General features: G+C 41.8%; 2 protein-coding genes across 2 annotated transcripts in view; both read right to left on the bottom strand.

Moving 5' to 3' along the window:
* Positions 1–237: 237 nt before the first annotated feature.
* The window catches only part of Catspere (catsper channel auxiliary subunit epsilon), a 90,781-nt gene continuing 65,306 nt past the window's right edge, over positions 238–25,712 (bottom strand). Inside the window, exons 16-20 of the mRNA XM_041635242.1 lie at positions 22,392–22,491; positions 10,124–10,210; positions 5,526–5,683; positions 2,114–2,167; positions 238–391 (exon numbers count right to left, since the gene is read on the bottom strand). Of these exons, the coding sequence (XP_041491176.1) occupies positions 238–391; positions 2,114–2,167; positions 5,526–5,683; positions 10,124–10,210; positions 22,392–22,491 (553 nt within the window). The remainder of the gene's footprint in view (positions 392–2,113; positions 2,168–5,525; positions 5,684–10,123; positions 10,211–22,391; positions 22,492–25,712) is intronic.
* LOC121435907 (60S ribosomal protein L27a-like) lies at positions 19,988–20,455 on the bottom strand. The gene has a single exon (XM_041635464.1). It carries the CDS (start codon positions 20,453–20,455, stop codon positions 19,988–19,990), a length of 468 nt encoding a protein of 155 aa, XP_041491398.1.

The raw sequence follows: 25,712 nt of genomic DNA, 5'->3' as shown, positions 1-25,712 counted from the left end.
GTAACAGTGTATATGATATCTTTAAAATGAATAATAATGATAACAAACATAATAATGTATGTTATTTGAGGGAGTAATTTAAGAACATTTTTCAGATCTTGAATTTAATAATAGTATGAGCTTATATTTAATGTTCCTTAGTCAAACACATTCATAATATAATTACATATATGTACATTACCTATATATCTGTCTACACACACACACACACATCTCCAGAATTAACTCTCGGTTTCCCTAATTCTTCTTCTGTTTTGAAGGAGGCTTGTGAAGTGGCTCAAAAATAAATTGCCTATAAATCTTCGCATACCAGAAATAGCTCAGAACTAGAACACTGATGAACGTGAGCATCAAGACAAAAATCAAGGCAGCTACCAGGTAGAAACTTGGGCTAGAAAAAGAACAACAACAAAGAAGCCATCAGAAGCCATTCTTCACACTCTGCCGCTAAGCTAATCTATTCAATCAAACTGTCCTAGAACAGCTAACTCCCCTGCTGGCCACACAGACCAAGTAGTAAGACCTAGCATCTGTCCTCAGGGTGATTAAATGTTTGAGGCTGATGAGGAAGAGGGAAGTGATCCTCAGGAGAGAAGGGAGCATGGAAGAGCCCTGTGAAGTGGTGCAGAGGAGGAGGGACCTAAGTGTGGGTAGGGGTCAGCTAGTGCTGCCTGGGGTGGAGGAAGTGATCATGGCAAAACAGTATTTGTGGCAAAGGGAGTTTTTTTTGTTTTTTTTTTTTTTTTTTTTTTTGCATGGAGGAGATGCCACCAAAGCATGAAGAAACTTTGAGGTCCTTCCAGGACATTCTGGACTGGAACCTAATTCCATGTGACTAATACCTCCAAAGTCAGACAGTGTGGTTAGAAGTGAGGAGTGATGGGGGATATAGAGATGGGGGATGTGGTTCAATGTCTACCAGGAATAAGGTCTGAGCTTGCTTTCTCACACTGAGGAAAAAAAGGAAAAAAAAATAGGTGGGCATGTATCAGGTAAGGAGAAGCTTACAGTAAGGATTGAGAGTATGGCATTTATTCAAAAGGCAAGAGAGTGTTTCATGTGTGTAAAAGGGGATAGACATTGTGTAAGGCCGATCCTGACTGAATGTGACGAGTGAACAGAGAAGGCCATGTGAGCCAGTTCTAAGGGATTGGTAAGCGATGGTGTGGGAGAAGAAATGGAGAGATGTGGTTAGGTCCAAGATAGATTTAAAGCTTAGACTGGATTTGTCTTGGCAATTTGTGGCATATCAGGAATGCGAAAGAATAAAGAGAACCGCCAAGTGTGGGGGACAGTCACCATGAGCTGGTGTCGCTACTCACTGGCATTAGACTCAGAGGGAAGAGGGCAGGCAAGGAGAACTGGCGCCAGTACGTTCCCACACTGGCCTGGAGCTCCTAGGCTCAAGTGATCCTCTCGCCTCAGGCTGCAGAGTAAGGGGTGCTACCCCTGCAGGCTCAGGGCCTGGTTACATGGCTGGTGGTGACTGAGCATTTGTGAGTGTGTGTGAGGTGTGTATATATATATATGGGTATATTTGTGAGAGCACAGATGAGTGTGTGCATGCGTGCGTGAGTGTGTGTATTGATGTGCAAGTGTGTATGTGTGCATGCGTGCATGAGTGTGTGTATTGACGTGCAAGTGTGTATGTGTGCATGCGTGCATGTGTGTACTGGTGTACAAGCGTGCATGCATGCGTGTATGTATTAGAAGCTACTCTCTGCTGGGGCCCTTCAGGTCTCTTCACCTGGGATTCTGTGGCATTACCTCCCATGACAGGGGGCTTATTCTTAGTCTGGACACTTAAATGTTCTTTTCTATTTGGGGCCTTCATGTCTGACTAGAAGACTTGGTTGTCGTGTTACAGTTTCTCTGGGCCCACAGTTATCTTAGAATGATCTTTCTCCTCTGTGGCCAAGCAAATGGTTCTTGCTTGGGCCATGATGAACATAACCCATCTTCTCTCTGCTAGGCATTGTGCTGAGATGGGAGGATCGTGGGTTCCAGGCCAGCCAGGGTTATGAGATTTTTGTCTTAAAAAGTAAAGTCAGGAAACAAGACTCAAACAAGCAGATACGTAAGAACCGCAGCACTATCAAGTGCTGCTCATTACCGGGGAATCGCTCCGAAGGTCTCGATCGCAAAAATAGTTGTTAGGTTGCAGAAACTGCAAATTAGAAAAAGTGATATTAAAAGTTGAGCTAAATGTATTTAAAATATCCTCTGCATCTCTATGGTAACACTCAGATCATATGTAACTTTTTTAAGGTGTCATTTTTTTGACAAGGACACAATAGATAGATGCACTTACAGAACAGTTATGATGTGTTTTTTTTCTTTTGGTGCAAATTTAAGGGGGATAACCATGCTGCCCTCACAGAATTGCACACTTTGGGTGGTAGTTTCCAAGGCAATGGTCGTGATGACATTAATAATAATAATGAAGAATCATAAGCATCTTCAGAAGTACTACACAGTTAACCGTTGCACACTGAGCCCTATTTCAGTGGAGACGGGAGCTAAGTGAATATTTGCTATAGGCCTGGTGGTGTGCAGAGCACACAGTTGGGGCTTCTCACCCAGGCACTGAGTGCACTTCTCAGAATAATGTAAATACAGGGATTAGTGGCCACTTAGAAACAAACTAGCAATTTGCTTAGTTCTGAATTTTACTCTGTGTGATTAGAACTTGGAAGGCCACTGTCCTGGGTGGTAGTGGCACATGCCTTAAATCCCAGCACTGAGGGTGGGGCAGAGGCAGGCAGATCTCTGTGAGTTCGAAGTCAGCCTGGTCTATAAAGTGAATTCCAGGACAGTCAGAAAACACAGAGAAACCCTGTCTAAAAAAACATTTAAAAAAAAAAAAAAGAGAAGAAAAGGGGTCATTGAGTAGCAGATGGAAAGATGATGTAATAAATTTCTTCTTCTTCTTCTTCTTCTTCTTCTTATTATTATTATTATTATTATTATTACAAATTTTCCCCTCCTCCCCTCCTCCCATTTACCTCCCCTCCCCCCATTCCCCTTCTCCCTCCCTCTCCAGTCCAAAGAGAAGTCAGGGTTCCCTGCCCTGTGGGAAGTCCAAGGTCCTCCCCCCTCCATCCAGGTCTAGGAAGTTGAGGATCCAAACAGACTAGGTTCCCACAAAGCCAGTACATGGAGTAGAATCAAAACCCAGTGGGCCGGGCGGTGGTAGCGCACGCCATTAATCCCAGCACTTGGGAGGCAGAGGCAGGCGGATCTCTGTTAGTTCGAGACCAGCCTGGTCTACAAGAGCTAGTCCCAGGACAGGCTCCAAAACCACAGAGAAACCCTGTCTTGAAAAACCAAAAACAAACAAACAAACAAAAAAACCCAGTGAACATAAGGCATTTCTTAATCCCACTGCCAGAGTACGTGAGTTTGAGGGACAGAATTGGGAGTTACTCCGTTTTTCATTATAACCAAGGCACATGTGGTAGGACATGCTAAGAGCTCAGATTCCAAAGAAATAAAAACATCTTCTGCCAGGAAACAAAATGCAGTGCTGGTCATAGACATGCAGTACATGAGGATGAGGAACTCGGAGTGGTGGCCCATGCCTTTAGTCACGGCCCTGGGGATACAGAGAGAGGCAGATCTCTGTGAGTTCAAGGCTGGTCTGGTCTACAGAGCAAGTTCCAGGACAGCCAGGGCTACCACAGAGAAACCCTGTCTCAAACAAACAATAACTTTAGTCTCTGTGTCTATGTTTATACTAGTTATATGTGAACTACCTTTGGTTTTTCCCCTTTTTTCATTTCTCCTACTCATTTATCACGTACATTAGGTGTATTGGTGGTAAGTGGTATAGGATGTGAAGTCAAGATCATGGCCAAATTAAGGGAGGAACAAAAATTGTTTTGAGAGTTTGGATTTGGCACTAGACACAATAAGAAGGATCTGTTCCACTTTGGAGGGGAAGTGCATTTTTATGACTTAAGTATAGTTGCATTATCATAAGAGAACTTCCGAAGTTGCACGATTTGGGACAAGGAAATAATGACGTGGACTGCGGTGGCTGTTTGCTTAGTCTTTCCAATTCGCTCAGTTTCTCTTCAGCTTCATTTAGTCCCTTTATATTTTTATTTTAGCTACTCTATTAGCTTGTATTCATTGTATAAGATCCTGCTTTTTAGCATGGAAGCTTTCATGGACAGACACCATCAACTTCATCATGCTCATCCCACACTGCCCTCTCTACTTGACTGCTTGCTAACCATTCCTCAAATCCTGGATCCCTTGCGATTTTCATACACTCTTTTACTTTTGAGATCATTTCACCCTTGAAGTAGCAGGGTGGTCCTTAGGATAATGACTCAAGCCTAATTTCCTTATTATTTTATATATTTATTTGCTACTTTGAGGCTCTAGTCTGGGCTGGCCTTGAACTCCTGAAATCAAGAGGGTCTAGTGAACTCAGTCCCCGGAGTAGTGGGATGACAGGCTAGTACTGCCACACCTGTCAAAGTCTCGTTTGCTTTCATGGGGTGCATAATGGAAGCCACCAGAAAGAGTCCATGTTTTCTCCTGACATTGGCAAGAGCCCCTTTCTGCCCATTGTCAGGGAGCTGCTTAAGCTGCCTTTGAACCAGAATGGTTCTCTTGCTTGGAAGGAAGGATTTTTATTCCTGTGGGCAGGGAGAGAAACATGCAGCCCTCAGGATTTCCTTCAGAAGTGGGTTTACGGGCTTCCATTTGCTCTGTTTTCTCATAGTGGTAGGATGGAGCCCAGGGCCTTGCACAGGGTAGGTGTAATGGCTAATCATTGTCAGCCTATCTGGCTTTAGAATCACCACAGAAACACACCTCTGGCCGGGCGGTGGTGGCACACGCCTTTAATCCTAACACTTGGGAGGCAGAGGCAGGTGGATCTCTGTGAGTTCAAGACCAACCTGGTCTACAAGAGCTAGTTCCAGAACAGGCTCCAAAACCACAGAGAAACCCTGTCTCGAAAAACAAAAACAAAAACCAAAAAAAAAAAAAAAAGAAAGAAAGAAACACACCTCTGGGAAAATGCCTGACCAAGGAAGACCCCATTAAACATGGCTGGCACAGTTGCATGGTCCGAGGGGAAAAGAGAGTTGAACCCGACATCCATTGCTCTTTGCTTCCTGACTGCAGCTCTTGATCAGCTGGCTTCTCTCTCGGGTCACTAGGCTGTTATTACCAGGAGAGATTTTACTCTCAAATTGAGACAAAATACATCCTTCCTCCTTCATGTGTTTCTTTTCGGGTGTTTGGTCATGCCAATGAGAAAAAAAACCAATGTGTGTGTTAAGGGGACACTGTACCAGAATGGAATTTCAAGCCAACTGATCCAGTTAACAGTTGACATAAAATCTCCTACTTCCATAGAGTATTTGCTATGATTACCACAAAATAAAAGGCAAACATATGAATAATAAGAATAACAAAAGTTAGATGTTTGGGTGGCAATAACCCCCCCCCCCAAAAAAAAGCAAAAAAAATTTAAGGGAAAAATGTCATAAAACATTTACTCTCACCTAAAGTTTGGATCCAAGATTCTCACACGAAACACATACATTCCGGAATGGTCCATGGGCCATACTAAATGGTTTCTATTAGTAGAGTTTATAATCTCATATGGTTGGTTTAGGTCTCCAGGCTTCCCAGTAGCATACGAAAAACAAGTCCTATAGTTCTGAGCAAGATGAAAAGATAAAAAAGAGGTTATTTCCTGACTTTAACAAAATCCGATTCATAGTTGAGATTTATTTATTTTAATTTTATGTGTATGATTATTTTTGCCTGCATTGAAGTGTGCCACTGAGATGCACTACCTGTGTAGGTCAGAAGAGGGCATCAGAACCCCAGCAACTGGAGTTACAGATGCTTGCGACCTGCCTTGCGGATGCTGTGAACCAAAACCTGATCCTCTGCAAGAGCAACCAGTGCTCCTACCCACTGACCATTCTCTCCAGTTCAGATTCTCATATATTTATCTTGGAAAGTCATTAAAGAGATGCAATAACTACCCTTTCTATTCTGCCCCTGTAGTACCAAGGCGCACATGCCACAGCCCCCTACCAGCCCTCGCTCATGGTCCAGGGAGGACCCTCTGAGGAGATGCCTCACGTAGACAAAGATATCCTTAGTTTGGTGAGTGACCAGGATGTCAGGTAGTAGTGTGGGAACAGGACACAGATGAGGGAGGATTAGTTCTTCAGGAGGGGTAAAGCTTTAAAGAGACATGTTTGCTGTGGATATAGCTCTAGTAGCAGGGCCGAGATACAACTCAGCCCATCGCAAGGTGGGTCTAACCCTATGTGGGTAAGGTTGGCCTTGGAGTGAGACTCCTGGGCTCCTCTAGGAATGGATGGGATTTCACCACTTAGAATGACAGTCACCCACAACTGTACCACCTGGCAAGTTTATTTGGGTCTAGAAGTTTGCACTTCCATCTGTCCTGTGATCATATGCTTATTTCCATATCATAGATGCTGAGTGCAGCCAAATTCTGTCTATAACTGTTGGATAAATAGTACTGGATTTATCTGATGGTATTTATTTCTTGATTTCTTTATTGCCGCTACATTTTGAGGCCCTTAAATCCAGTGCTACCATGGGTATAATCTATCTTCAGTATACTAGGTATTGGAGGTGAGTTATGCTATAATTTATTTCATGCAAAGCATATGTGTTCAGTCTGATGAACTATAACTATACATCATGGTGAAAGTAGTAAAAATCCGCATCTTCTACCATTTCTTGCCTCTGTTTACCTTTCTGACACTGTATGTCTGGCACATGTATAAAACAGTATGTAGGAAATCTGTGAGTGAAGAAAAAATAAAAGGTTCATAGTTTTTGTTGTAATCTAACTTGAAAATGCAAAATATGCCGGGCATGGTGGGACATGCCTTAATTCCAGCACTTGAGGGACAGAGGCAGGTGTACCTCTGAGTTGGAGGTAGGCCTGGTCTATATAGTGGGTTCCCAGGTAGCCAAGACTCTGTAGGGAGACCCTGTCTCAAAAGAAAAATAAAGAAAGAAAATACAGGGACTGGAGAGATGGCTCAGTGGTTAAGAGCTTTGCCTGCTCTTCTAAAGGTCCTGAGTTCAATTCCCAGCAACCACATGTGCTCACAACCATCTGCAATAAGATTTGGTGCCTTCTTCTGGCCTGCAATGATACATGCAGGCAGAACACTGAATACATAATAAATAAATAAATCTTAAAAAAAAAGAAAGAAAATACAAAGTATTTTTCTGGACTTTGAGAGTTCTTGTCTACTGAATTGGTTAATGCACGAGGTCATGAACTTGATCAGAAGAATATGAGACATTTGCAGTATGTGTGGGAACTGATCCTCTGGTCAGCATCACAAAAAGGCCCTTGTCACCAGGACCTGTTTGCCTGCATCACTGTGTGCATTTTTATATGTACACATGTGATGGAGGAAGGGCATTGGTTAAGTAATAAAGAAAACTGCTTGGCCTCATAGGTTAAAACATAGGTGGGAGGAGAAAACAGAACAGAATGCTGGGAGGAAGAGGAAGTGAGCTCAGACGCCATAGCTCAGCTCTGGGGGGCACACGCGATGAAGCTCCGACCCAGGATGGATGTAGGCTAGAATCTTCCCGGTAAGTGCACCTTGGGGTGCTACACACATTATTAGAATTCCTCTAGAATCTTTGCAGGTTGTGAACTACTTCAGTGGTTATCAGGGATAGTCCCCAGATCAACAATGCCATCTTCATCTTGGACTTTTAGAAATGCAAGTTTAGGGGCTGGATCAGACACTTGCATAGCTCACACAAGGCCCTGGGTTTAATCTCCAGTGTTGGGAAAGAGAAGGAAAGGGAAGGGAATGGAGCAGAGTGGAGAGGAGAGGAGAGGAGAGGAGAAGAAAGAAGAGGAGAGAAGAGGAGAGGAGAGGAGAGGAGGGAAAAGGGGAAGATGGGGCTTGGGGGTTGGGCCCTAATTCAAATCTAGGTGAGACCAAGTTATCTATTTTAACAAGCCTCCCAGAGGATCATTCCTGATGTCTCCCGAAGCTTGTGACCAGCTCTACTATTTCATGCTGCTTCAGGCAAATTCCATGATTGTTAACCACCAATCTACCCACTGCTTCCTCATGTACGTTGTTGCTGAATAACATCTGGGAGTACTGAGATGCGCTATGTAACATTTGTTCTGTAGGCACTGTTCTTTACACCTTTGCCTGACCCCAGACCCTTGGGTGTTTTTTTTTTTAAAAAAAAAAAACAACAAAAATAACCAGGAATGCAAGTTTGGTTTGAACTGAATCCATTATTACTTTAATTCCTCATGATTTTAAGTAATAAGTAGAGGTGGATAAGCTATAGTTTATTAATTAGTCCTATAAATACATATTCATTATCTACAGTGAGTTAGAGACTGAGAATACAGCAGTGAGCAGAAGAACACGGTTCCCTTCTCTCTTGGACCTTGAGTTTTGTTTTGTTTTTGCTTTTGCTTATTTAAGATTTTTTTTTTTAGCTTGAAGTATGTGTGTCTTTGTGTATGTATATGACTGGAGGGCAGAAGAGGGAGCTGGATCCTGATGTGGAATTTACCTCTGTATGCTGTGATTACCATTGATTACTAAAGAAATGGCTTTGGACCTATAGCAAGGCAGAACTTAGCTAGGTGGGGAAAACTAAGCTGAATGCTGGGAGGAAGAAGGCAGAGTCAGCGAGAAACAATGTAGCCCCTGCTGGAGACAGATGACTGAACTTTACCAGGTAAGCCACAGCCACATGGCAAATACACAGATTATAGAAATGGATTGAATTAAGATGTAAGAGTTAACCAATAAGAAACTAGAGCTAATGGGTCAAGCAGTGAGATAATTAATACAGTTTCTGCGTGGTTATTTTGGGTCTGAGCTGCCAGGTGGCTGGGAAACAAACAAGGAACCTCATTACAACAGGATCCCTTAAAGCTGAAGTTACAGGCAGTTAGGCGCCATCTGAAAAAAATGGGTTCTGGGAACAGAACTCGGGTCTTCTGCAAGGGCAGTACATGCTCTTAACCACCTAGCCATCTCTCCAGACCTGGTTAGCTAGGTAATGAGATTTTTAAAGTAGGCTGCATAATGTGTCAGAGAGTTATAAATGTTCATAATACTGGAGAAAAAAGGGACAAGAAATGAAGGCTCTCTTGGGAATGATGGCCAGGGGAGAGTTCACAGACTAATTAACTCTTAAATAAAAAAAAATAAGATAAATTCTTAAGACATTTATTTTTATTATTTTTAAAATTGTGTGTGTGTGTGTAAAGATGTGTTGTATATGCAATGTGTGTGTATGTGCAGGTGTGTATGTATGTATAAGGTGTGTGTGTATGTGCAAGGTTTGTGTGCATGTGTAGGTGTGTGTATGTATGTGTAGGTGTGTGTATGCGTGTGTAGGTGTGTGTATGTGTGTGCGGGTGTGTGTATGTATGTGTAGGTGTGTGTATGTATGTGTAGGTGTGTGTATGTATGTATGTGTAGGTGTGTGTATGTATGTGTGGGTGTGTGTATGTATGTGTGGGTGTGTGTATGTATGTGTGGGTGTGTGTATGTATGTGTGGGTGTGTGTATGTATGTGTAGGTGTGTGTATGTATGTGTAGGTGTGTGTATGTATGTATGTGTAGGTGTGTGTATGTATGTGTAGGTGTGTGTATGTATGTGTAAGTGTGTATGTGTGTGCAGGTGTGTGCATGTGCAAGTGTGCATGTGTGCTTGCGGAGGCTAGAGATGTCATGTTCCTCTAGATCTAGGGTTATAAGCAGTTTGGCCTCCAAATATGGTTCTGGGAACTGAACTCTTTCACTCTGTAGGAGCAGCATGCGCTCTTAACTCTGGGCCACCTCTCCAGACCTGGAAGACAACTTGTCTTTCAAAAGGCTCAGTCTCCATATGCTTATGTATAGTGGCCTTTTGGTAATGTACAAATGCAGATTTTCATCAGGGAATATTAAATTTGTACCAAAGAATGAATAAAAAATCAAAGACAAGAATTTTTTAAATAATTGAAAAGTAGTACTTGATTTGCCCTAAGCAGTTTAAATCCAAAATGTTTCTATTAAGCTTTTGTTAATCTCAATGCCAAATTTAGTTCTTTACTTACGTGAGGTCCCCAGACTTGATCCAGTGGGAGGTCCTTGTTTCGCTCTATCATTGACTTGAACGTCTGCGCTTCATTTATGCAACCACTCTGCCAAAAGATGTCAACATGTGATTGTGGAGAAGGCTTTGCATTAGCTTACTTTGGAGTATCTAATGCACTCAAAGATTTGTCTTTTTTTTTTTTCTGAGACAGGGTTTTTCTGTAGCTCAGGAGCCTACCCTGGAACTGTCTCTGTAGACCAGGCTGGCCTTTAACTCACAGAGATCCGCCTGCCTCTGCCTCCCGAGTGCTGGGATTAAAGGAGTGCACCACCAACATATGGCAAGATTTGTCTTAAAAAAACAACTTTCAGCAGGGCGGTGGTGGCGCACGCCTTTAATCCCAGCACTCGGGAGGCAGAGGCAGGCAGATCTCTGTGAGTTTGAGGCCAGCCTGGTCTACAAGAGCTAGTTCCAGGACAGGAACCAAAAGCTACGGAGAAACCCTGTCTTGAAAAATCCAAAAAAAAAAAAAAACAAAAAACAAAAAAAAACCAAAACAAAGAAAAACAACTTTCATTTGAATAAAGTACAGTTTTTTCTCTTTTTTTGGACTTCAGAATCATTTATTTAAAAATATTTAAAGTTGAAAATAGTCTTTAATGTAAAAATGTGAATTAAAAACATTGTATTGTAGTAATACACACAGATTTCCTTGAAATTCATTGGCAGTTTTTCTACGTCTTAGTACAAATATATACAAATTCATATCCACTTTTCTGTTTTTGATGGTAACTTCTCTTTTACTTTATCTTAAATCCTTTCTGAGAATCTCTCTGTCTCCACGATGCTATATAATATTTTTATTGTTTCTATTGAACTATATATTTTTCCCACTCCCATTCCTTCCTCTCTTTTCTCCCTCCACCCTCCCCTCTGCCCCCTACACTCCCAATTCTCTGGAGCTATGGATCATAGTCAGGTTATCCTTTGCTTTGCTTTATATCTTCTATCCGCTTATGAGTGAGTACATACTGTGTTTGTCTTTCTGGGTCTGGGTTACATCACTCGGGATGGTTTCTTCTAGTTCCATCCATTTGCCTGCAGATTTCACGATGACTTTTTTTTTTTTAGAGCTGAGTAATACTCCACTGTGTAAATGTATCACATTTTCTTTATCCATTCTTCAGTGGAGGGGCATCTAGGTTGTTTCGTTTCCAGGTTCTGGCTATTATGAATAATGCTGCTATGAACATTGTTGAACAAGTGTCCCTGTGGTATGATTGAGCATCCTTTGGGTACATGCTCAAGAGTGATATCGCTGGGTCTTGAGGTATTCCCTTTTCTAAGAAACCACCATATTGATTTCCAGAGTGGCTGTATAAGAATGCACTCCCACCAGCAGTGGAGAAGTGTTCCCCTGACTCCACACCCTCTCCAGCATGAGTTGTCTTCAGTATTTTTGATCTTAGCCAATCTGACAGGTATAAAATGATATCTCAGAGTCATTTTAATTTGCATTTCCCCCATGATTAAGGATATTGAGCAATTCCTTAAATGTCTTTCAGCCATTTGAGTTTCTTCTGTTGAAAATTCTCCCTTTAGCTCTCCATTACATTTTAAAATTGGATTATTTGGTATTTTGTTGTCTAGTTTCTTAAGTTTTTAAAATATATTTTGGAAATCAGCCCTCTGTCAGATGTGGGGTTGGTGAAGATCTTTTCCCACTTTGTAGGCTGTAGTTTTGTCTTGTTTACTGTGTCCTTTACCTTACAGAAGACAGGAGGTCTCAGGGTATGTGCTACTGGCGTTCTATTTAGGATGTGGTCTTCTGTGCCAATGTATTCAAGGCTACTTCCCACTTTTTCTTCTATTGGATTCACTGTAACTGCCTTTATGTTGAGTTCCTTGATCCACTTGGACTTGAGTTTTGTGCAAGGCAATAGACACGGATCTATTTGCAGTCTTCTACCTGTTGACATCCAGTTATATCAGCACCATTTGTTAAAGAGGTTTTCCTTTTTCCCATTTTATCTTTTTGGCTTCTTTGTCAAAAATCAGGTATTCATATGTGCATGTATTAATGTCAGTGTCTTCAATTTAATTCCATTTATCCATGTGTCTGTTTTTATGCCAACACGTAGCTGTTTTTATTACTATAGCTCTATAATAGAGTTTGAGGTCAGAGATGGTGATGCCTTTAGAAGTTCCTTTATTGTACAGGATTGTTCTAGCTAGTCTGGGCTTTTTGTTTTTCCATATGAAGTTGAGTAACTCTGTTTTAAGGTCTGTGAAGAATTGTGTTGAGATTTTGATGGGGATTGCACCAAATCTGTAGATTGCTTTTGTTAAGATTGACATTTTTATTATGTTGGTCCTACCTATCCAAGAGCATGGGAGATCTTCCCATTTTCTGATTTCTTCTTCAATTTCTTTAGAGACTTAAAGTTCTTGTCATACAGGTCTTTCACTTGTTTGCCTATTGTAAAAAAGAAAGGATGATGCTTCTCTATTTCTTTCTTGGTGTTGTAGGAGGCTGCTTGTTTATTTCCTAGCTGCCTAGACTCCCAAAATAACCACACAGAAACTGTATAAACTAAATCACTGCTTGGCCCATTAGCTCTAGCTTCTTTTTTTTTTGTTTGTTTGTTTGTTTTTCGAGACAGGGTTTCTCTGTGGTTTTGGAGCCTGTCCTGGAACTAACTCTTTGTAGACCAGGCTGGTCTCTAACTCACAGAGATCCGCCTGCCTCTGCCTCCCAAGTGCTGGGATTAAAGGCGTGCGCCACCACTGCCCGGCCCTAGCTCTAGCTTCTTATTAGCTAACTCTTACATATTAATTTAACCCATTTCTATTAATCTGTGTATTGCCATGTGGCTGTGACTTACTGGCAAAGTTTTGGCATGTCTGTCTCTGGCGGGGCTACATGGCATCTCACTGACTCTTCCTCCTTTCTCCCAGCATTCAGCTTAGTTTTCCCCACCTAGCTCCATTCTACCCTATCACAGGCTCAAGACAGTTTCTTTATTAACCAATGGTAGTCACAGCATACAGGGGAGAATCCCAGATCATCTTGGTCCATTTATCATTTGTGTATCAGAGGGCTATTGGTTTTTTTGAGTTAATCTTGTCACATTACTGAAGGGGTTTATTAGTTGTAGGAGTTCCTGGGTAGAGTTTTGGGGGTCACTTATGTATACTATCATATCATCTGTAAAAAGTGATAATTTGACTTCTTCCTTTCCAATTTATATCCCCTTGATCTCCTTTTGTTGTCTTAATTCTCTAGCTAGAACTTTGTGTATAATATTGAATAGATATGGATAGATTGGACAGCCTTGTCTTGTTCTTGATTTTAGTGGAATTGATTTGAGTTTCTTTCCATTTAGTTTAATGTTGGCTGTTGGCTTGCTATAAATTGCTTTTTATTATGTTTGGGTATGTTCCTTGGGTCCCTGATCTCTCCAAGAGCTTTATAATGAAGGGGTGTTGGATTTTTGTCAAAGTCTTTTTCAGCATCTAATGAAATGATGGGTTTTTTTCCTTTCAGTTTGTTTATATAGTGGATTACATTGACAGATTTCCATATGTTTATATAGTGGATTACATTGACAGATTTCCATATGTTTATATAGTGGATTACATTGACAGATTTCCATATGTTTATATAGTGGATCACATTGACAGACTTCCATATGTTTATATAGTGGATCACATTGACAGATTTCCATATGTTTATATAGTGGATCTCATTGACAGATTTCTGTTGTGTTACGGAGCGGCGGGCTGTGTCCCGCCACCCGGCTAGCTTTACCCAAAATAATTACACGGAAACTGTATTCTTTTAAACACTGCCTGACCCATTAGTTTCAGTTTCTTATTGGCTAGCTTTTACATATTGATCTAACCCATTTCTATTAATCTGTGTAGCCCACGAGCTGGCTTACCAGGAATGATCTTAACCTGCGTCTGTCTGGAGTGGGAGAATCATGGCGACTCCCTGACTCAGCTTCTTTCTCCCAGCATTCCATTCTGTTTACTCCGCCTACCTAAGGGTTGGCCTATCAAATGGGTCTAGGCAGTTTCTTTATTAATAAGAAATCACTCCCACATCATTTCCCCTTTTTCTGTTTAAACAAAAAAGAAAGGCTTTAACTTTAACATAGTAAAATTACATATAGCAAAACAGTCATCAAGCAAGAATTAAAGTTACAATATTTATATCTATTTTATCTTTTATCATAACTAAGGAAAACTATAACTGTCTATTCATTCTTCAACTCCATCAAGGACTTCAGAAGGATATAATACTACCTAAGTAAACAAGAAATAAGAAAACTCTAGAAATGACAGAGACATCTCGCTGCCTGGACAGTCACCCAAAGTTCTTTTGTACGGTTGGGGCATCCATCTTCAGCCTTCAGGCCCATAGTATCCAGCAGACATTTCCATGAAGCAGGGAATTTCAAAGACAGTTCAGTCACTATCTGTTGTGTCCTGCAGAATGTCTCGCAGACTCTTTCATGAGTTATGAACCCCACAAGACCGTATCACCTTTAGGCAAGTTCAGCAGTCCTCTCTCTGCGGGGTCTCTGTGTCCATTTTATGCAACAGTCCAGGCAAGAGCAGTTTCTTGCCCAAATGGCTGTCAAACTCCATAAGGATCCTCTTTGATGCCCATCTTCCTCTCGAAGTAGATTGGTGCCACCAGGAGCAGATATGTCTCATTGTCATGAAAAGTCCTAAGTTATTAAAACATTAAATGCCATATTCTGCAGTCTTTGAAAGATATGAAGAATGTCTATCTAACTGAAATGTATCTCTATATATCTAGAAAACCTAACTAACATGACTACAAGCTTGACTATTATTGATGATTAACCATTAACCTATATTTCTTAATTATACATTACATTTTAAAAATGAACTACACAATCACAATACCTTAATCAAGATCAGAAATACATATACATATAACAAAATTGACCTTAAAATCCATACCAATGCAAATTATTCATACCTATATCATTTCCCCCTTTAAATGTAAAAGAACATTTATAAACAATATTTTGGGAACATGGGCGCAGTTTTTTTCTCTCCAAACTGCTTCCTGCTGAATGGGGGCGCTGTTAATCAGATCATTTAGGGTGTAACCTGTGTGCCAGGTTTATCTCAGTTGGCAGTTGAGTGAAGTAATTTCTTGAGGGTGTTCACAGGAACTTTTCAGGAGGTCGTGGTCTATCATACCATATCGGGATAGATGCAATCCATAGGGTCTGGTCCTCTGTGAAAACAAAAGAAGACCCTCTCCAAAGCATCATATTCTTAAACCCAAATTTTGAAATCGTAATACCCTTATATCCATTCTGGTTTAGCTTAGCAGCCCATGTAATGAAATGTCTCTCTGTACTTAGCTCCTTTATAGTCAAAAATTTTAAAGAAAGCACAATGTACATAATCCAGACTCTCTGTGAATTTTCCATTTTTACATGGCTTATTTTTCTTTATTTCTTTTAATCTCTTAACTATCTGTACTCTGTCTCTTTAAAGACTTTACCTTTTTTTTTTTAAACCATTAACTTTATTTTCTATATTATTTTTCTTCTCTCTCTCAAGCCTACGTATATTTATCCAACAGTGTGGTATTTTATGTCTGAATCTGTTTTATTGTGAATCTCTAACATTTTTTTACTATCCAGGAGCATTTCTTAAAATGTTAAGCAGTTCTTAAAAACTTAAGTTGAACCATGTACAGGTAATACGGTAATAAGGTACAGCCTGTTTCCTGCCCAGTCTAAACCTTAACTAAGCTGTTTTTATGGTAATTACGGTAGTTCCTGCCTGAGACCAGCACAGTTCATCATGGCAGAGCCAAGCAGCTCCTGCCTCAGATCCATTTGGTGCCCCTGAGCTGTGCACAGTTCCAGGCACACAGCAAGTCCTCATTGGAGCCGCACTCAGTAGTTTAATTTTGAGACTGAGCATGCAGCACAGAAACTCTTTTTATCCAAGTTACAACCAAATCTGACACGCAGAGCACTGCGCAGTCTGAAAACACGTCTCTTTCACCATGCTCTTCCGCCTGCCTAAGCCTGATTCTGCCATCTGCCCAGGTGCAGGCGGGGAGCGCTGAGAGCACTCTCCTTCCGATCCCAAGCGGGAACACAAACATCCAGTCCCATAAAATCCATTGAAATGCTTTAAAGCCAGAGTTTGCATTGGCGGCACAGTCCCAAGAAGCCGCACTTTAAAATGACGCAGCTTTTTTTTCTGCTGCTGTTGCCGAATCAGGAAATCTCTCTACAGCACGCCACCAACAAACAGCAAAAATCTGTGTTAAAGTCTCTCTCCCTTATTTTTAAGCCTTCTCAGGTTTTTAAGTGGATTTAGTCCATCACGTCGGGCGCCATTCTGTTGTATTATGGAGCAGCGGGCTGTGTCCCGCCACCCGGCTAGCTTTACCCAAAATAATTACACGGAAACTGTATTCTTTTAAACACTGCCTGACCCATTAGTTTCAGTTTCTTATTGGCTAGCTTTTACATATTGATCTAACCCATTTCTATTAATCTGTGTAGCCCACGAGCTGGCTTACCAGGAATGATCTTAACCTGCGTCTGTCTGGAGTGGGAGAATCATGGCGACTCCCTGACTCAGCTTCTTTCTCCCAGCATTCCATTCTGTTTACTCCGCCTACCTAAGGGTTGGCCTATCAAATGGGTCTAGGCAGTTTCTTTATTAATAAGAAATCACTCCCACATCAGATTTCCATATGTTTATATAGTGGATCACATTGACAGATTTCCATATGTTTATATAGTGGATCTCATTGACAGATTTCCACATGTTTATATAGTGGATCACATTGACAGATTTCCATATGTTTATATAGTGGATTACATTGACAGATTTCCATATGTTGAACCAATGCTGCATCTCTGGGATGAAGCTTACTTGATCATGGTGGATGATTTTTTTTTTGATGTGTTCTTGGATTCGGTTTGTCAGTATTTTATTGGGTATTTTTGCATCAATGTTCATGAGGGAGATTGGCCCATAATTCCCCATCTTTGTTTTATATTTGTGTGATTTGGGTATCAGGATAACTGTTGCCTTGTAAAAGGAGTTTGGCAATGTTCCTTCTGTTTCTATTGTGTGGAATACTTTGAGTAGTATTGGTATTAGCTCTTCTTTGAAGTTCTGGTAGAGTTCTGCGCTGAAGCCATCTGGTCCTGGGCTTTTTTTGATTGGGAGACTTTTAATGACTGTTTCTGTTTCCTTCAGTTTTTTCACTACTTAAAAACAAATTCAGGGGCTGGAGAGATGGCTCAGCGGTTAAGAGCACTGACTGCTCTTCCAGAGGACCCGGGTTCGATTCCCAGCACCCACATGGCAGCTCACAACTGTCTGAAAATGCAGTTCCATGAGATCTGACACCTTCACACCAACAAACATAATAAAGTTAAATAAATAAGTAAAAAAAAAGTTTAATAAAAAAAAAAAAACAAATTCAGTTTTAAACACTGAAAACATTCAATTTAGTGGCATCAAGTTCATTCATAGTGTGTAACCACACCCACTGCCAGCAACGAGTTGAACAAATCTTCACTCCTTTCTCCCTGTAGCCCCTGGCAACCAAATTCTACTTTCTGCTAAGATTTTTTTTTAAGTGAACTAATATTTACAAGTGTAGTAGTTCAGTATTTGCCTGCAATTAGCTTTGTTTCGTTTAGCACAATGCCCTTGTAGTCCATCCAGGTATAATGTGAGAATCCCCTTTCTTTTTACAGCTAGGTCACATCCCCCTGGAATCACAGAATGCATTTTAATCATTGGTTCCTCTGTTGATGGTTTCATTTTTTTTTGTTACCATGCAGAATTCTCATGGAACATTGATATTGGTATATAAGTATCTTATTCCTTGCTTTTAATTATTTTTTAAAAATTACATTTGTGTGTGTGTGTGTGTGTGTGTGTGTGTGTTCATGTGTGCAAGTGCATGCTGTAGGGTGAATGTGGATGCCAGAAGACAAACAACTTGTGGACTCCTTCCTTCCACTGCATGGGTCCTGGGAAGACTGAGCTCAGGTTGTCAGGCTTGAGGGAAAGCTCCTGCATCTGCTGAGCCACCTGTGAAGCTAGAGTTGCTAGGGCACGGGAGAATTTTGGTGGAATTTTATGAAGAACTGTCAGACTATTTTCCATAGCACAAATCCCTTCCTTTTATTTTAAGCCCGAAAACAAAACAAAACAAAACACAGATGCCCAAACAAATACACTCAACAACAAAAACCCTACTACTCCTGATTTTAAATGTTTCCTGGAGCCCTACAAGCTCTTAGCTTCTCTGAAAGTCTCCACAGCTTCCCGTTTCCTGCAGATAACCATTGTCCTGGCTTGTCTAGGCATCATCCTCCCAGTTCTTCAGTTTCCTCGCTGGCAGTGCATCCCCACGTACTACAGTCTCATCCATGAACATCATGTGATACACCATTTGATCGCTTTTTTTAAAATTTTTTTTCCGTTTATTTATTAAAGATTTCTGTCTCTTCCCTGCCACCGCCTCCCATTTCCCTCCCCCTCCCCCAATCAAGTTCCCCTCCCTCGTCAGCCCAAAGAGCTATCAGGGTTCCCTGACCTGTGGGAAGTCCAAGGATCACCCATCCAGGTCTAGTAAGGTGAGTATCCAAACTGCCTAGGCTCCCACAAAGCCAGTATGTGCAGCAGGATCAAAAACCCACTGCCATTGTTCTTGAGTTCTCAGTAGTCCTCATTGGGGATGTTCTATCGGGAACTCACCAAGGCCAGCTGGCCTGGGTCTGAAAAAGCCTGGGATAAAACCGGACTCGCTGAACATAGCGGACAATGAGGACTACATTTGATCGCTTTTAAACAAGATTACCCTCTCTTCCTTTTCTTACAGCCTTGGCTATTGTAGGTAGCTCTGTGATCGTGAGTGTACAAATCCATCCTGAAGAACATTCTTTCCACTCTTTTGAGCGAACAGGCATGGGTGAGGAGAACTGGCAATTGTGCTTTAAATTTCTCCCATGCTGCTTTTTTCTTCCCAGCATGGAGGTGCCCTTCACACCCCAAAAACGAGTATGTCCCCGTTTCTCCTCCATTGCTAATGCTTAGCCTTTGTTTTTATCCTAGTGTATGTGAAATAGTATCTCACTGTAGATTTAATTTAGGTTTCCTGAATGTTCTCAAATGTCAACTAGACATTTGTACATTTTCATTGAAATGTCTGTTCAAGTCCTTTGCCCCCAACCTTTAATTGGGTTGTTTTGTTGTTGAATTATGGAAGTTTTCTGTATGTTCTAGACATTTTCCTTATCAAATATATGATCTGAAAATACTTTGTTCCATTCCATGGACTGTCTTTCTACTCTTGTGTCTTTTTTCTTCTTTGTTTCTTTCTTTTTTTATTTTTTGAGACAGGGTTTCTCTGTGTAACAGTCCAAGCTCTCCTGGAACTAGCTCTTATAGACCAGGCTGGCCTCGAACTCACAGAGATCTGCCTGCCTCTGCCTTCCGAGTGCTGGAATTAAAGGCGTGAGCCTCCACTGCCCAGCTCTTGTGTCTTTTGATACACACAGTTTTTAGATTTTCATAGCATCCACTTTGTCATCCCTTCCCTTCTCCTTCTCTCCCCTCTTTTCTGCCCTTCTTCTCTTCTTTTGTCTCCCATTTCTTTCCTTTCCATTTCCCTCTTCCCCTCTTTTCTTCCATTCTCTTCCTCCCCCTCTTCTTTTCCTGTCCTCTCTCATTCTTTCATCTGTAACTTGAATCATAGCCAATAAATCATTGCCCAAACCAATGTTGGGATGATTTTTTTTTCACTTGGAAAGTGTTAGCATTTAATTGGCCTCCTTGAGTGGCTTTAAGCCACCAGAACACAGGCACCTCCAACACCCTTTATCTTCTCTTCAGCTCTTCTGCTGAAAAATTTGGCTTTCACGATGACAGGCTTCTTAGGGAGCTTTCCCTTCCCCAGAACTTTGTAGTAGCCCGATTGCACGACATCAATGATGGGAGCAACTCCAGTCTTGTTCTTGGCAGCGTTGACCCGGGTCTGCTCACTGACCAGCGTCCACAGCTTATCCAGGTTGACAGTCGGGCAGAAGCTCTGGTTCCTCTTTAAGTGGTAATGCCTCATCCCAACTTTCCCGAAGTAACCTGGATGATATTTGTCAAAGTTGATCCTGTGATGATGCATGCCTCTAGTGTTCCCGCGTCCTCCCGGATGCTTGCGGTGTTTACCGATGCAGCCATGGCCATGGCTCACGTGGCCCCAGAGTTTCTGGGTCTTCCTCAGTCTGGATGGCAGTGTTGGGATGATTTTTACCATTCATTTTCTTCTAAGAGTTTATAGTTTGGGGTCTTAAATTTAGGCTATAGATCCATTTGCTGTCTGCATTATGTTAGGTGAGAGTTTCATTTTACTTTTTTAAAAAATGAGTATTAGTGTTTGCCTGAATGTATGTCTGTGTATCATGTGTATGCAGTGCCTACAGTGGTCAGAAGAAGGGATCAGATCCCCTGAGACTGGAGTCACAAGTGTGTGTGAGTTACCATGTGGGAGCTGGGAACTGAACCTCAAATCCTCTGCTAGAGCAACCAACACTCTTAACCACAGAGCCCTCTCTCTCTCTCTCTCTCTCTCTCTCTCTCTCTGTGTGTGTGTGTGTGTGTGTGTGTGTGTGTGTGGTTATCACTTTACCCAGTACTATCTTTCCCTTATCAAGTGTCTTATATGAAGTAAATCATTTATGTGCTGTGGAGGGGATATAATCTTTAAATACACTATTCAAAGATGGTAATGAAACCCTGGTCAGACTCCCCATTCCCTTCCACACCTGAGAAGTTCAGCTGTGGAAGAGGGGGATACAGCTTCCCCAGCAGGACTTCCCAGGGACTGCCCAGACCTGCAGTGGCCAGCCACAAAAGGGGGTCACAGCATTCGTGGTCTGGGTCCCCCGTGCCTTTCAGGACCTGCAGAGGCCCAGGTATTGAAGAAGCCGAGCTCATGAGGGCCTGACTCTCCCTGAGGAGTCCAGCCGTGTAAGAATGGTGCACAGCTTCACAGACTGGTTTTACATGGTCAGTTATTGTATTGAAATTTCTTTTAGTCAGAGTATCCAGCTATCCTAGTTTCAGGCATTGTCATATATGTTCTCTGTGTATGGCCGGCTGCTTAGCTACAGGCATGGGCAGGGCAAAAGAAAGATGCGCATTTACAGTTGCCATGACAGTGTGCTGGAATTACACCTGGGGAAGAGAGCTAGTAACAGAATAAACTAGGGAGCTTAAGCTGGAAAGACAAAGAAGGGAAGAAAACTGGTATTGACAGAGAGGAAGAAGCAAAGGGTTCAGCATGACAGTGTGTCAGTTTTGTGAGGACAAATAAGGAGGAGCAGGATTGGCAAGAGGGCTGTGGGTGAGCTGTGATGTCTGAACTTACATTTGATTCTAGAAGCTGTGTTATCCAAGGTCTCTATTGTTCACAAGGATGGATTTGATCAAAGTCTGATTATTTGTATTGTGATGCTAGGAATCTTGTTTGTTTATTTGTTTGTTTTTTATGAGACAGGGTCGCTGTAGGATGTCTTTCTGTATGTTGTGAATATGTGTTGCTCTCATTGGTTGATAAGTAAAGCTGCTTTGGCCTATGGCAAGGCAGGATACAGCCAGGCAGAAATCCAAGCAGAGATACAGGAGAAGGGCAGAGTCTGGAGACACCTCCCAACTGCCGAGGAAGCAAGACATGTAGAAAATGAGGTAACAAACCACAAACCTCATGTCAAAGCATAGATAAGAAATACGGGTTAATTTAAATGTAAGCACTAACTAGTAATAAGCCTGAGCCATTGACCAAACATTTATAAGTCTCTGCATGATTATTCGAGAACTGGTGGGTGGGAGAAAAACTTCCTGATTACACAGGGTTTCTCTGTGTAACACTGGCTGTCCTGGAACTTCTCTGTCTGTAAATCAGGCTGGCCTTGAACTCAGTTTGCCCATTTGACTTAGTAAGAAAATACTCATATATAATTGCATCATCCTGGCTGTTACATTATTTTATTTTTTTGACCTTTCTTCTGCCTGTTTTATAAGACATCTTTTTTTTTCCCCCAGAGATGAACTTCAGTAGTCATTGACTTTAATATAGAGTTGATATTCTCTCTTTTACTTATCTTGATTTGGTTTCACTTCCCTTAGATAATTTACATATAAATTAAAAATCAAAAGAATGTGTTTAATTGCATGCTAAGTTCTGGTCATACCTGCTTCATAGTATTATTAAAGGTATAGTCATCCCTGCCATGGATTTCCCACACGATAAAATTTGCTTGGATTATTTGAACAAAGCCATGTTCATTAAACCTGAAACAACAAACACAAAAGTATCAGTTTAGTGTCTAATAGAGGGCTGGCAGTTTGAAAGTCAGATGGCTTAGGTTTAAATCCTTTTTGTTTGCTTATTTTTTGAGATAGGCTCTCATATAGCTCAGGAGGGCCTCAAGCTTACTGTGTAGTGAAGGACCCTTGAACTCCTGGCGCTTGTTTTCTCTCTCTCTCTCTCTCTCTCTCTCTCTCTCTCTCTCTCTCTCACACACACACACACACACACACGCCTTGTCATTCACAGTGGTCAAATCTTGTCTTTATCACTAATTAACTTTGTGATCCTAGGGAAATTACTGGAACTCACCAACTCTTACAAGTATTTATCTGTGATATAATTGTATCTAATGGCTGTGTCATTGTCCCCAACTGATTGAAATACTGTGTTTCTGCCTCCCAAGTGCTAAAATTACAGGCGTAAACCACCATGTGCAGCCCCAGACAGCAGATATCATTCAAAATGAAAACCTAACAGTAAAGAGAAGAAAAATTGGAACCACAACTTTCCCTCATTGCCATATATTAATGCGATGGGGCCCTGGTAACGCGGAGAAAGACAGAAGAATGAGATGGGTGGAAGGACAGGCCGAGGATCTTTTGGTATCATGAAACCACGTTTCATGTGGTGGAGAGGAAGCCATGGAGTTCCTGGAGCGAAAGGTGGAACCGCTGCTGACTTCCCAGGAGGGAGCAGCTGGAAGATGGGCTGAATCTCGGGTCTGCAGCTGGGAGAGCTGAGGTGGGGCTGGGAGACAGTCATCTCCATGGCAGCAGGAAACAGTCACTGTCCTCCAGGGACAGGTTACCCCCTTGTGATGCTCGGACAGGACATACTAGCCCCACCAAGCTGAGAGGAGTTCCCTTAGACCCATGGAGTTTAAAAAGTTTATCTGTTACTTTATAAATTTTCTCTATCATAAAAAAATAAACACTCAAGAGCAAAGATAAACTTATCATCAAAAGATTTATACCTTAGCATTGTAGAACTTGGGACCACACAAATGGTTATATAGCTTCCTTCTCCACCAGTTATTGCTCCCCTCTCCCAACTTCTTTCTTCCCACTTTCCCATCTCCCTCCTTCTCTCCCTATTTTTCCCTCTTTTTTCTTTTTTTTTTTTTGAGACAGAGTCTCATAGCTCAGGATGACTGACCTCAGACCCACTACATAGCTGAGGATGGCCTTGAACTCCTTAGACCCTGCATCCACCTCCCAGCTACTGGGCTTAGAGGCTCCTGCTAACTTTCCACCCCTCCTTATGCTCATGTTTCTGAATGAAATTGTCCCATATACTCATTGGATGGAAATTTCCCTGGAGACTCGCTTTTGGGTCCTGTTCTTGCTTCTAAGCTGCTGCCTCTTGCAATGAATGTAACCCTGCTTTTAAAATACAGTTCATCCTGGAAACAACCTAAATGCCGCCCCCCAGCTGAAGAATGGATAAGGAAAATGTGGTACATTTACACAATGGAGTATTACACAACAGAAAAATAACAACAACATCTTGAAATTTGCAGGCAAGTGGGTGGATCAAGAAAACATCATTTTGAGTGAGGTAACCCAGACCTAGAAAGACAATTATCACATGTACTCACTCATAAGTGGTTTTTAAACATAAAGCAAAGAAAACCAGCCCACAAATCACAATCCCAAAGAATCTAGGCAACAATGAGGACCCTAAGAGAGACATACATGGATCTAATCTACATGGGAAGTAGACAAAGGCAAGATCTCCTGAGTAAATTGGAAGCTTGGGGACCTTGGGAGAGGGCTGAAGGGGAGGGGAGAGACAGGGAGGGGAGCAGAGAAAAATGTAGAGCTCAATAAAAATCAATAAAAAATAAATACAGTTCATCATTTGTCAGCTGTCTGTTGATTTACAGAAAACTACTAGGTCCTTGACAATGTCTCTTTGTTTCTTGACCAGCTCTCGGCTTCACTTCAAAGCTATGGAGTCTGATTTTCAGGTTGGTTAAAGTTTGCTGCTACCCTACACTGGCTAGCCCAATCGGTTTTTCTCCCATTCTCACGAAGTGTGCGTGGGGTGGGGTGGAGGGTGTATGGGGGTGTGGGGCCGACACATAGACGCAGTACTTGGGAAGCCATTCTTGTTTCTGTGTTTCCTAATTTTGAGAATCCATGAAGAGCTTCAGATCTCAGTTCCCAAACAGGCGTGCTGGAGAGCAGCTGCTTGGTGTCTGGGCTAGGGAGAGCCACAGAAAGATTAAAAACTCGCATGGGTGCTGTGCACCCCTTGCAACACAAGAGTGCAAGGGCCCTCAGGGGGAGCCAAGCTCAAAAGCTAGCAGCTTTGGTGGAAGCAGGAGTTTGATTATAGCTTGTGTAAGTGGTAGAATTCTTGATTTCCTAAGAATTGGGCGCTGATGAGGTGAGGTAGCTGGTCAAGCAAAGGCACTTGCAGCAGAGTCTGATGATCTGAGTTTGATCCCTGGAACCACTAAGTAAAAGGGAGGGAGCTGGTCCTGACAGCTGACCTCCCTTCCCCCCAAATAAACGTTGTTTTCTTTCTTTTTTCTTCATTCCTTCCTTCCTTTTTAGAATTAGGTACAAATTCTATTTTGCTCAAGGACAAAAAGATCTCAGGGACGTCAGGACAGTTAGTGCAAAGAGCCACAGTGCCACCCTGTGTCACAAGCATGCATTGCGTGAGCCATCCCTGGGTTTTTTTTTGTTTGTTTGTTTGTTTGTTTTTTGTTTGTTTTGTTTTTTTGAGACAGGGTTTCTCTGTGGCTTTGGAGCCTGTCCTGGAACTAGCTCTGTCTGGGTTTGTTTCATTGTGACAGAAGGACTTGCTTACTCGAGCTTGCTCATTTTAATAAATTTTCATGGGTGTGTAATAGAATTCTAATTAAATCTGAGAAGGCAGGGATGTCACTAATTGGCAGCTAAATTCCCAAAAGTTGGTAATTTTTCTGTGGAAATTTGACTTCGGGAATCTAAGAGACCTCATTACTGATCTTCATATTCTAAACTTGGGGATGATCCGTTCTGTTAACTAGGTCTTTTATTACCTGTGTTTAGGGGAGCATAAAAGCTAGACAAAGAGGCATGGGAAGAGTAGGAGTGGCTGCTGTTCGCCCAGGAGGGTCCTTTTGGTTCCTTTGTTTTGCACAATGATCTAGTAGATAGGGTGTGATGATTGATATGCCACCTTGCCAGGATCTAGACTCATCCATGAG

This window comes from Microtus oregoni, unplaced genomic scaffold (genome assembly GCF_018167655.1).
Source record: "Microtus oregoni isolate MIOR12 unplaced genomic scaffold, Mior012 000047F_ref0000412, whole genome shotgun sequence".
NCBI lineage: Eukaryota > Metazoa > Chordata > Mammalia > Rodentia > Cricetidae > Microtus > Microtus oregoni.
The sequence above is the reverse complement of the archived record's forward strand: the minus strand, read 5'-3'. Positions and strand labels throughout refer to the sequence as shown.

What these genes read in the sequence shown, in the direction of transcription:
- LOC121435907 (XM_041635464.1), bottom strand. Translation starts at nt 20,455, where the DNA reads ATGGTAAAAATCATCCCAACACTGCCATCCAGACTGAGGAAGACCCAG.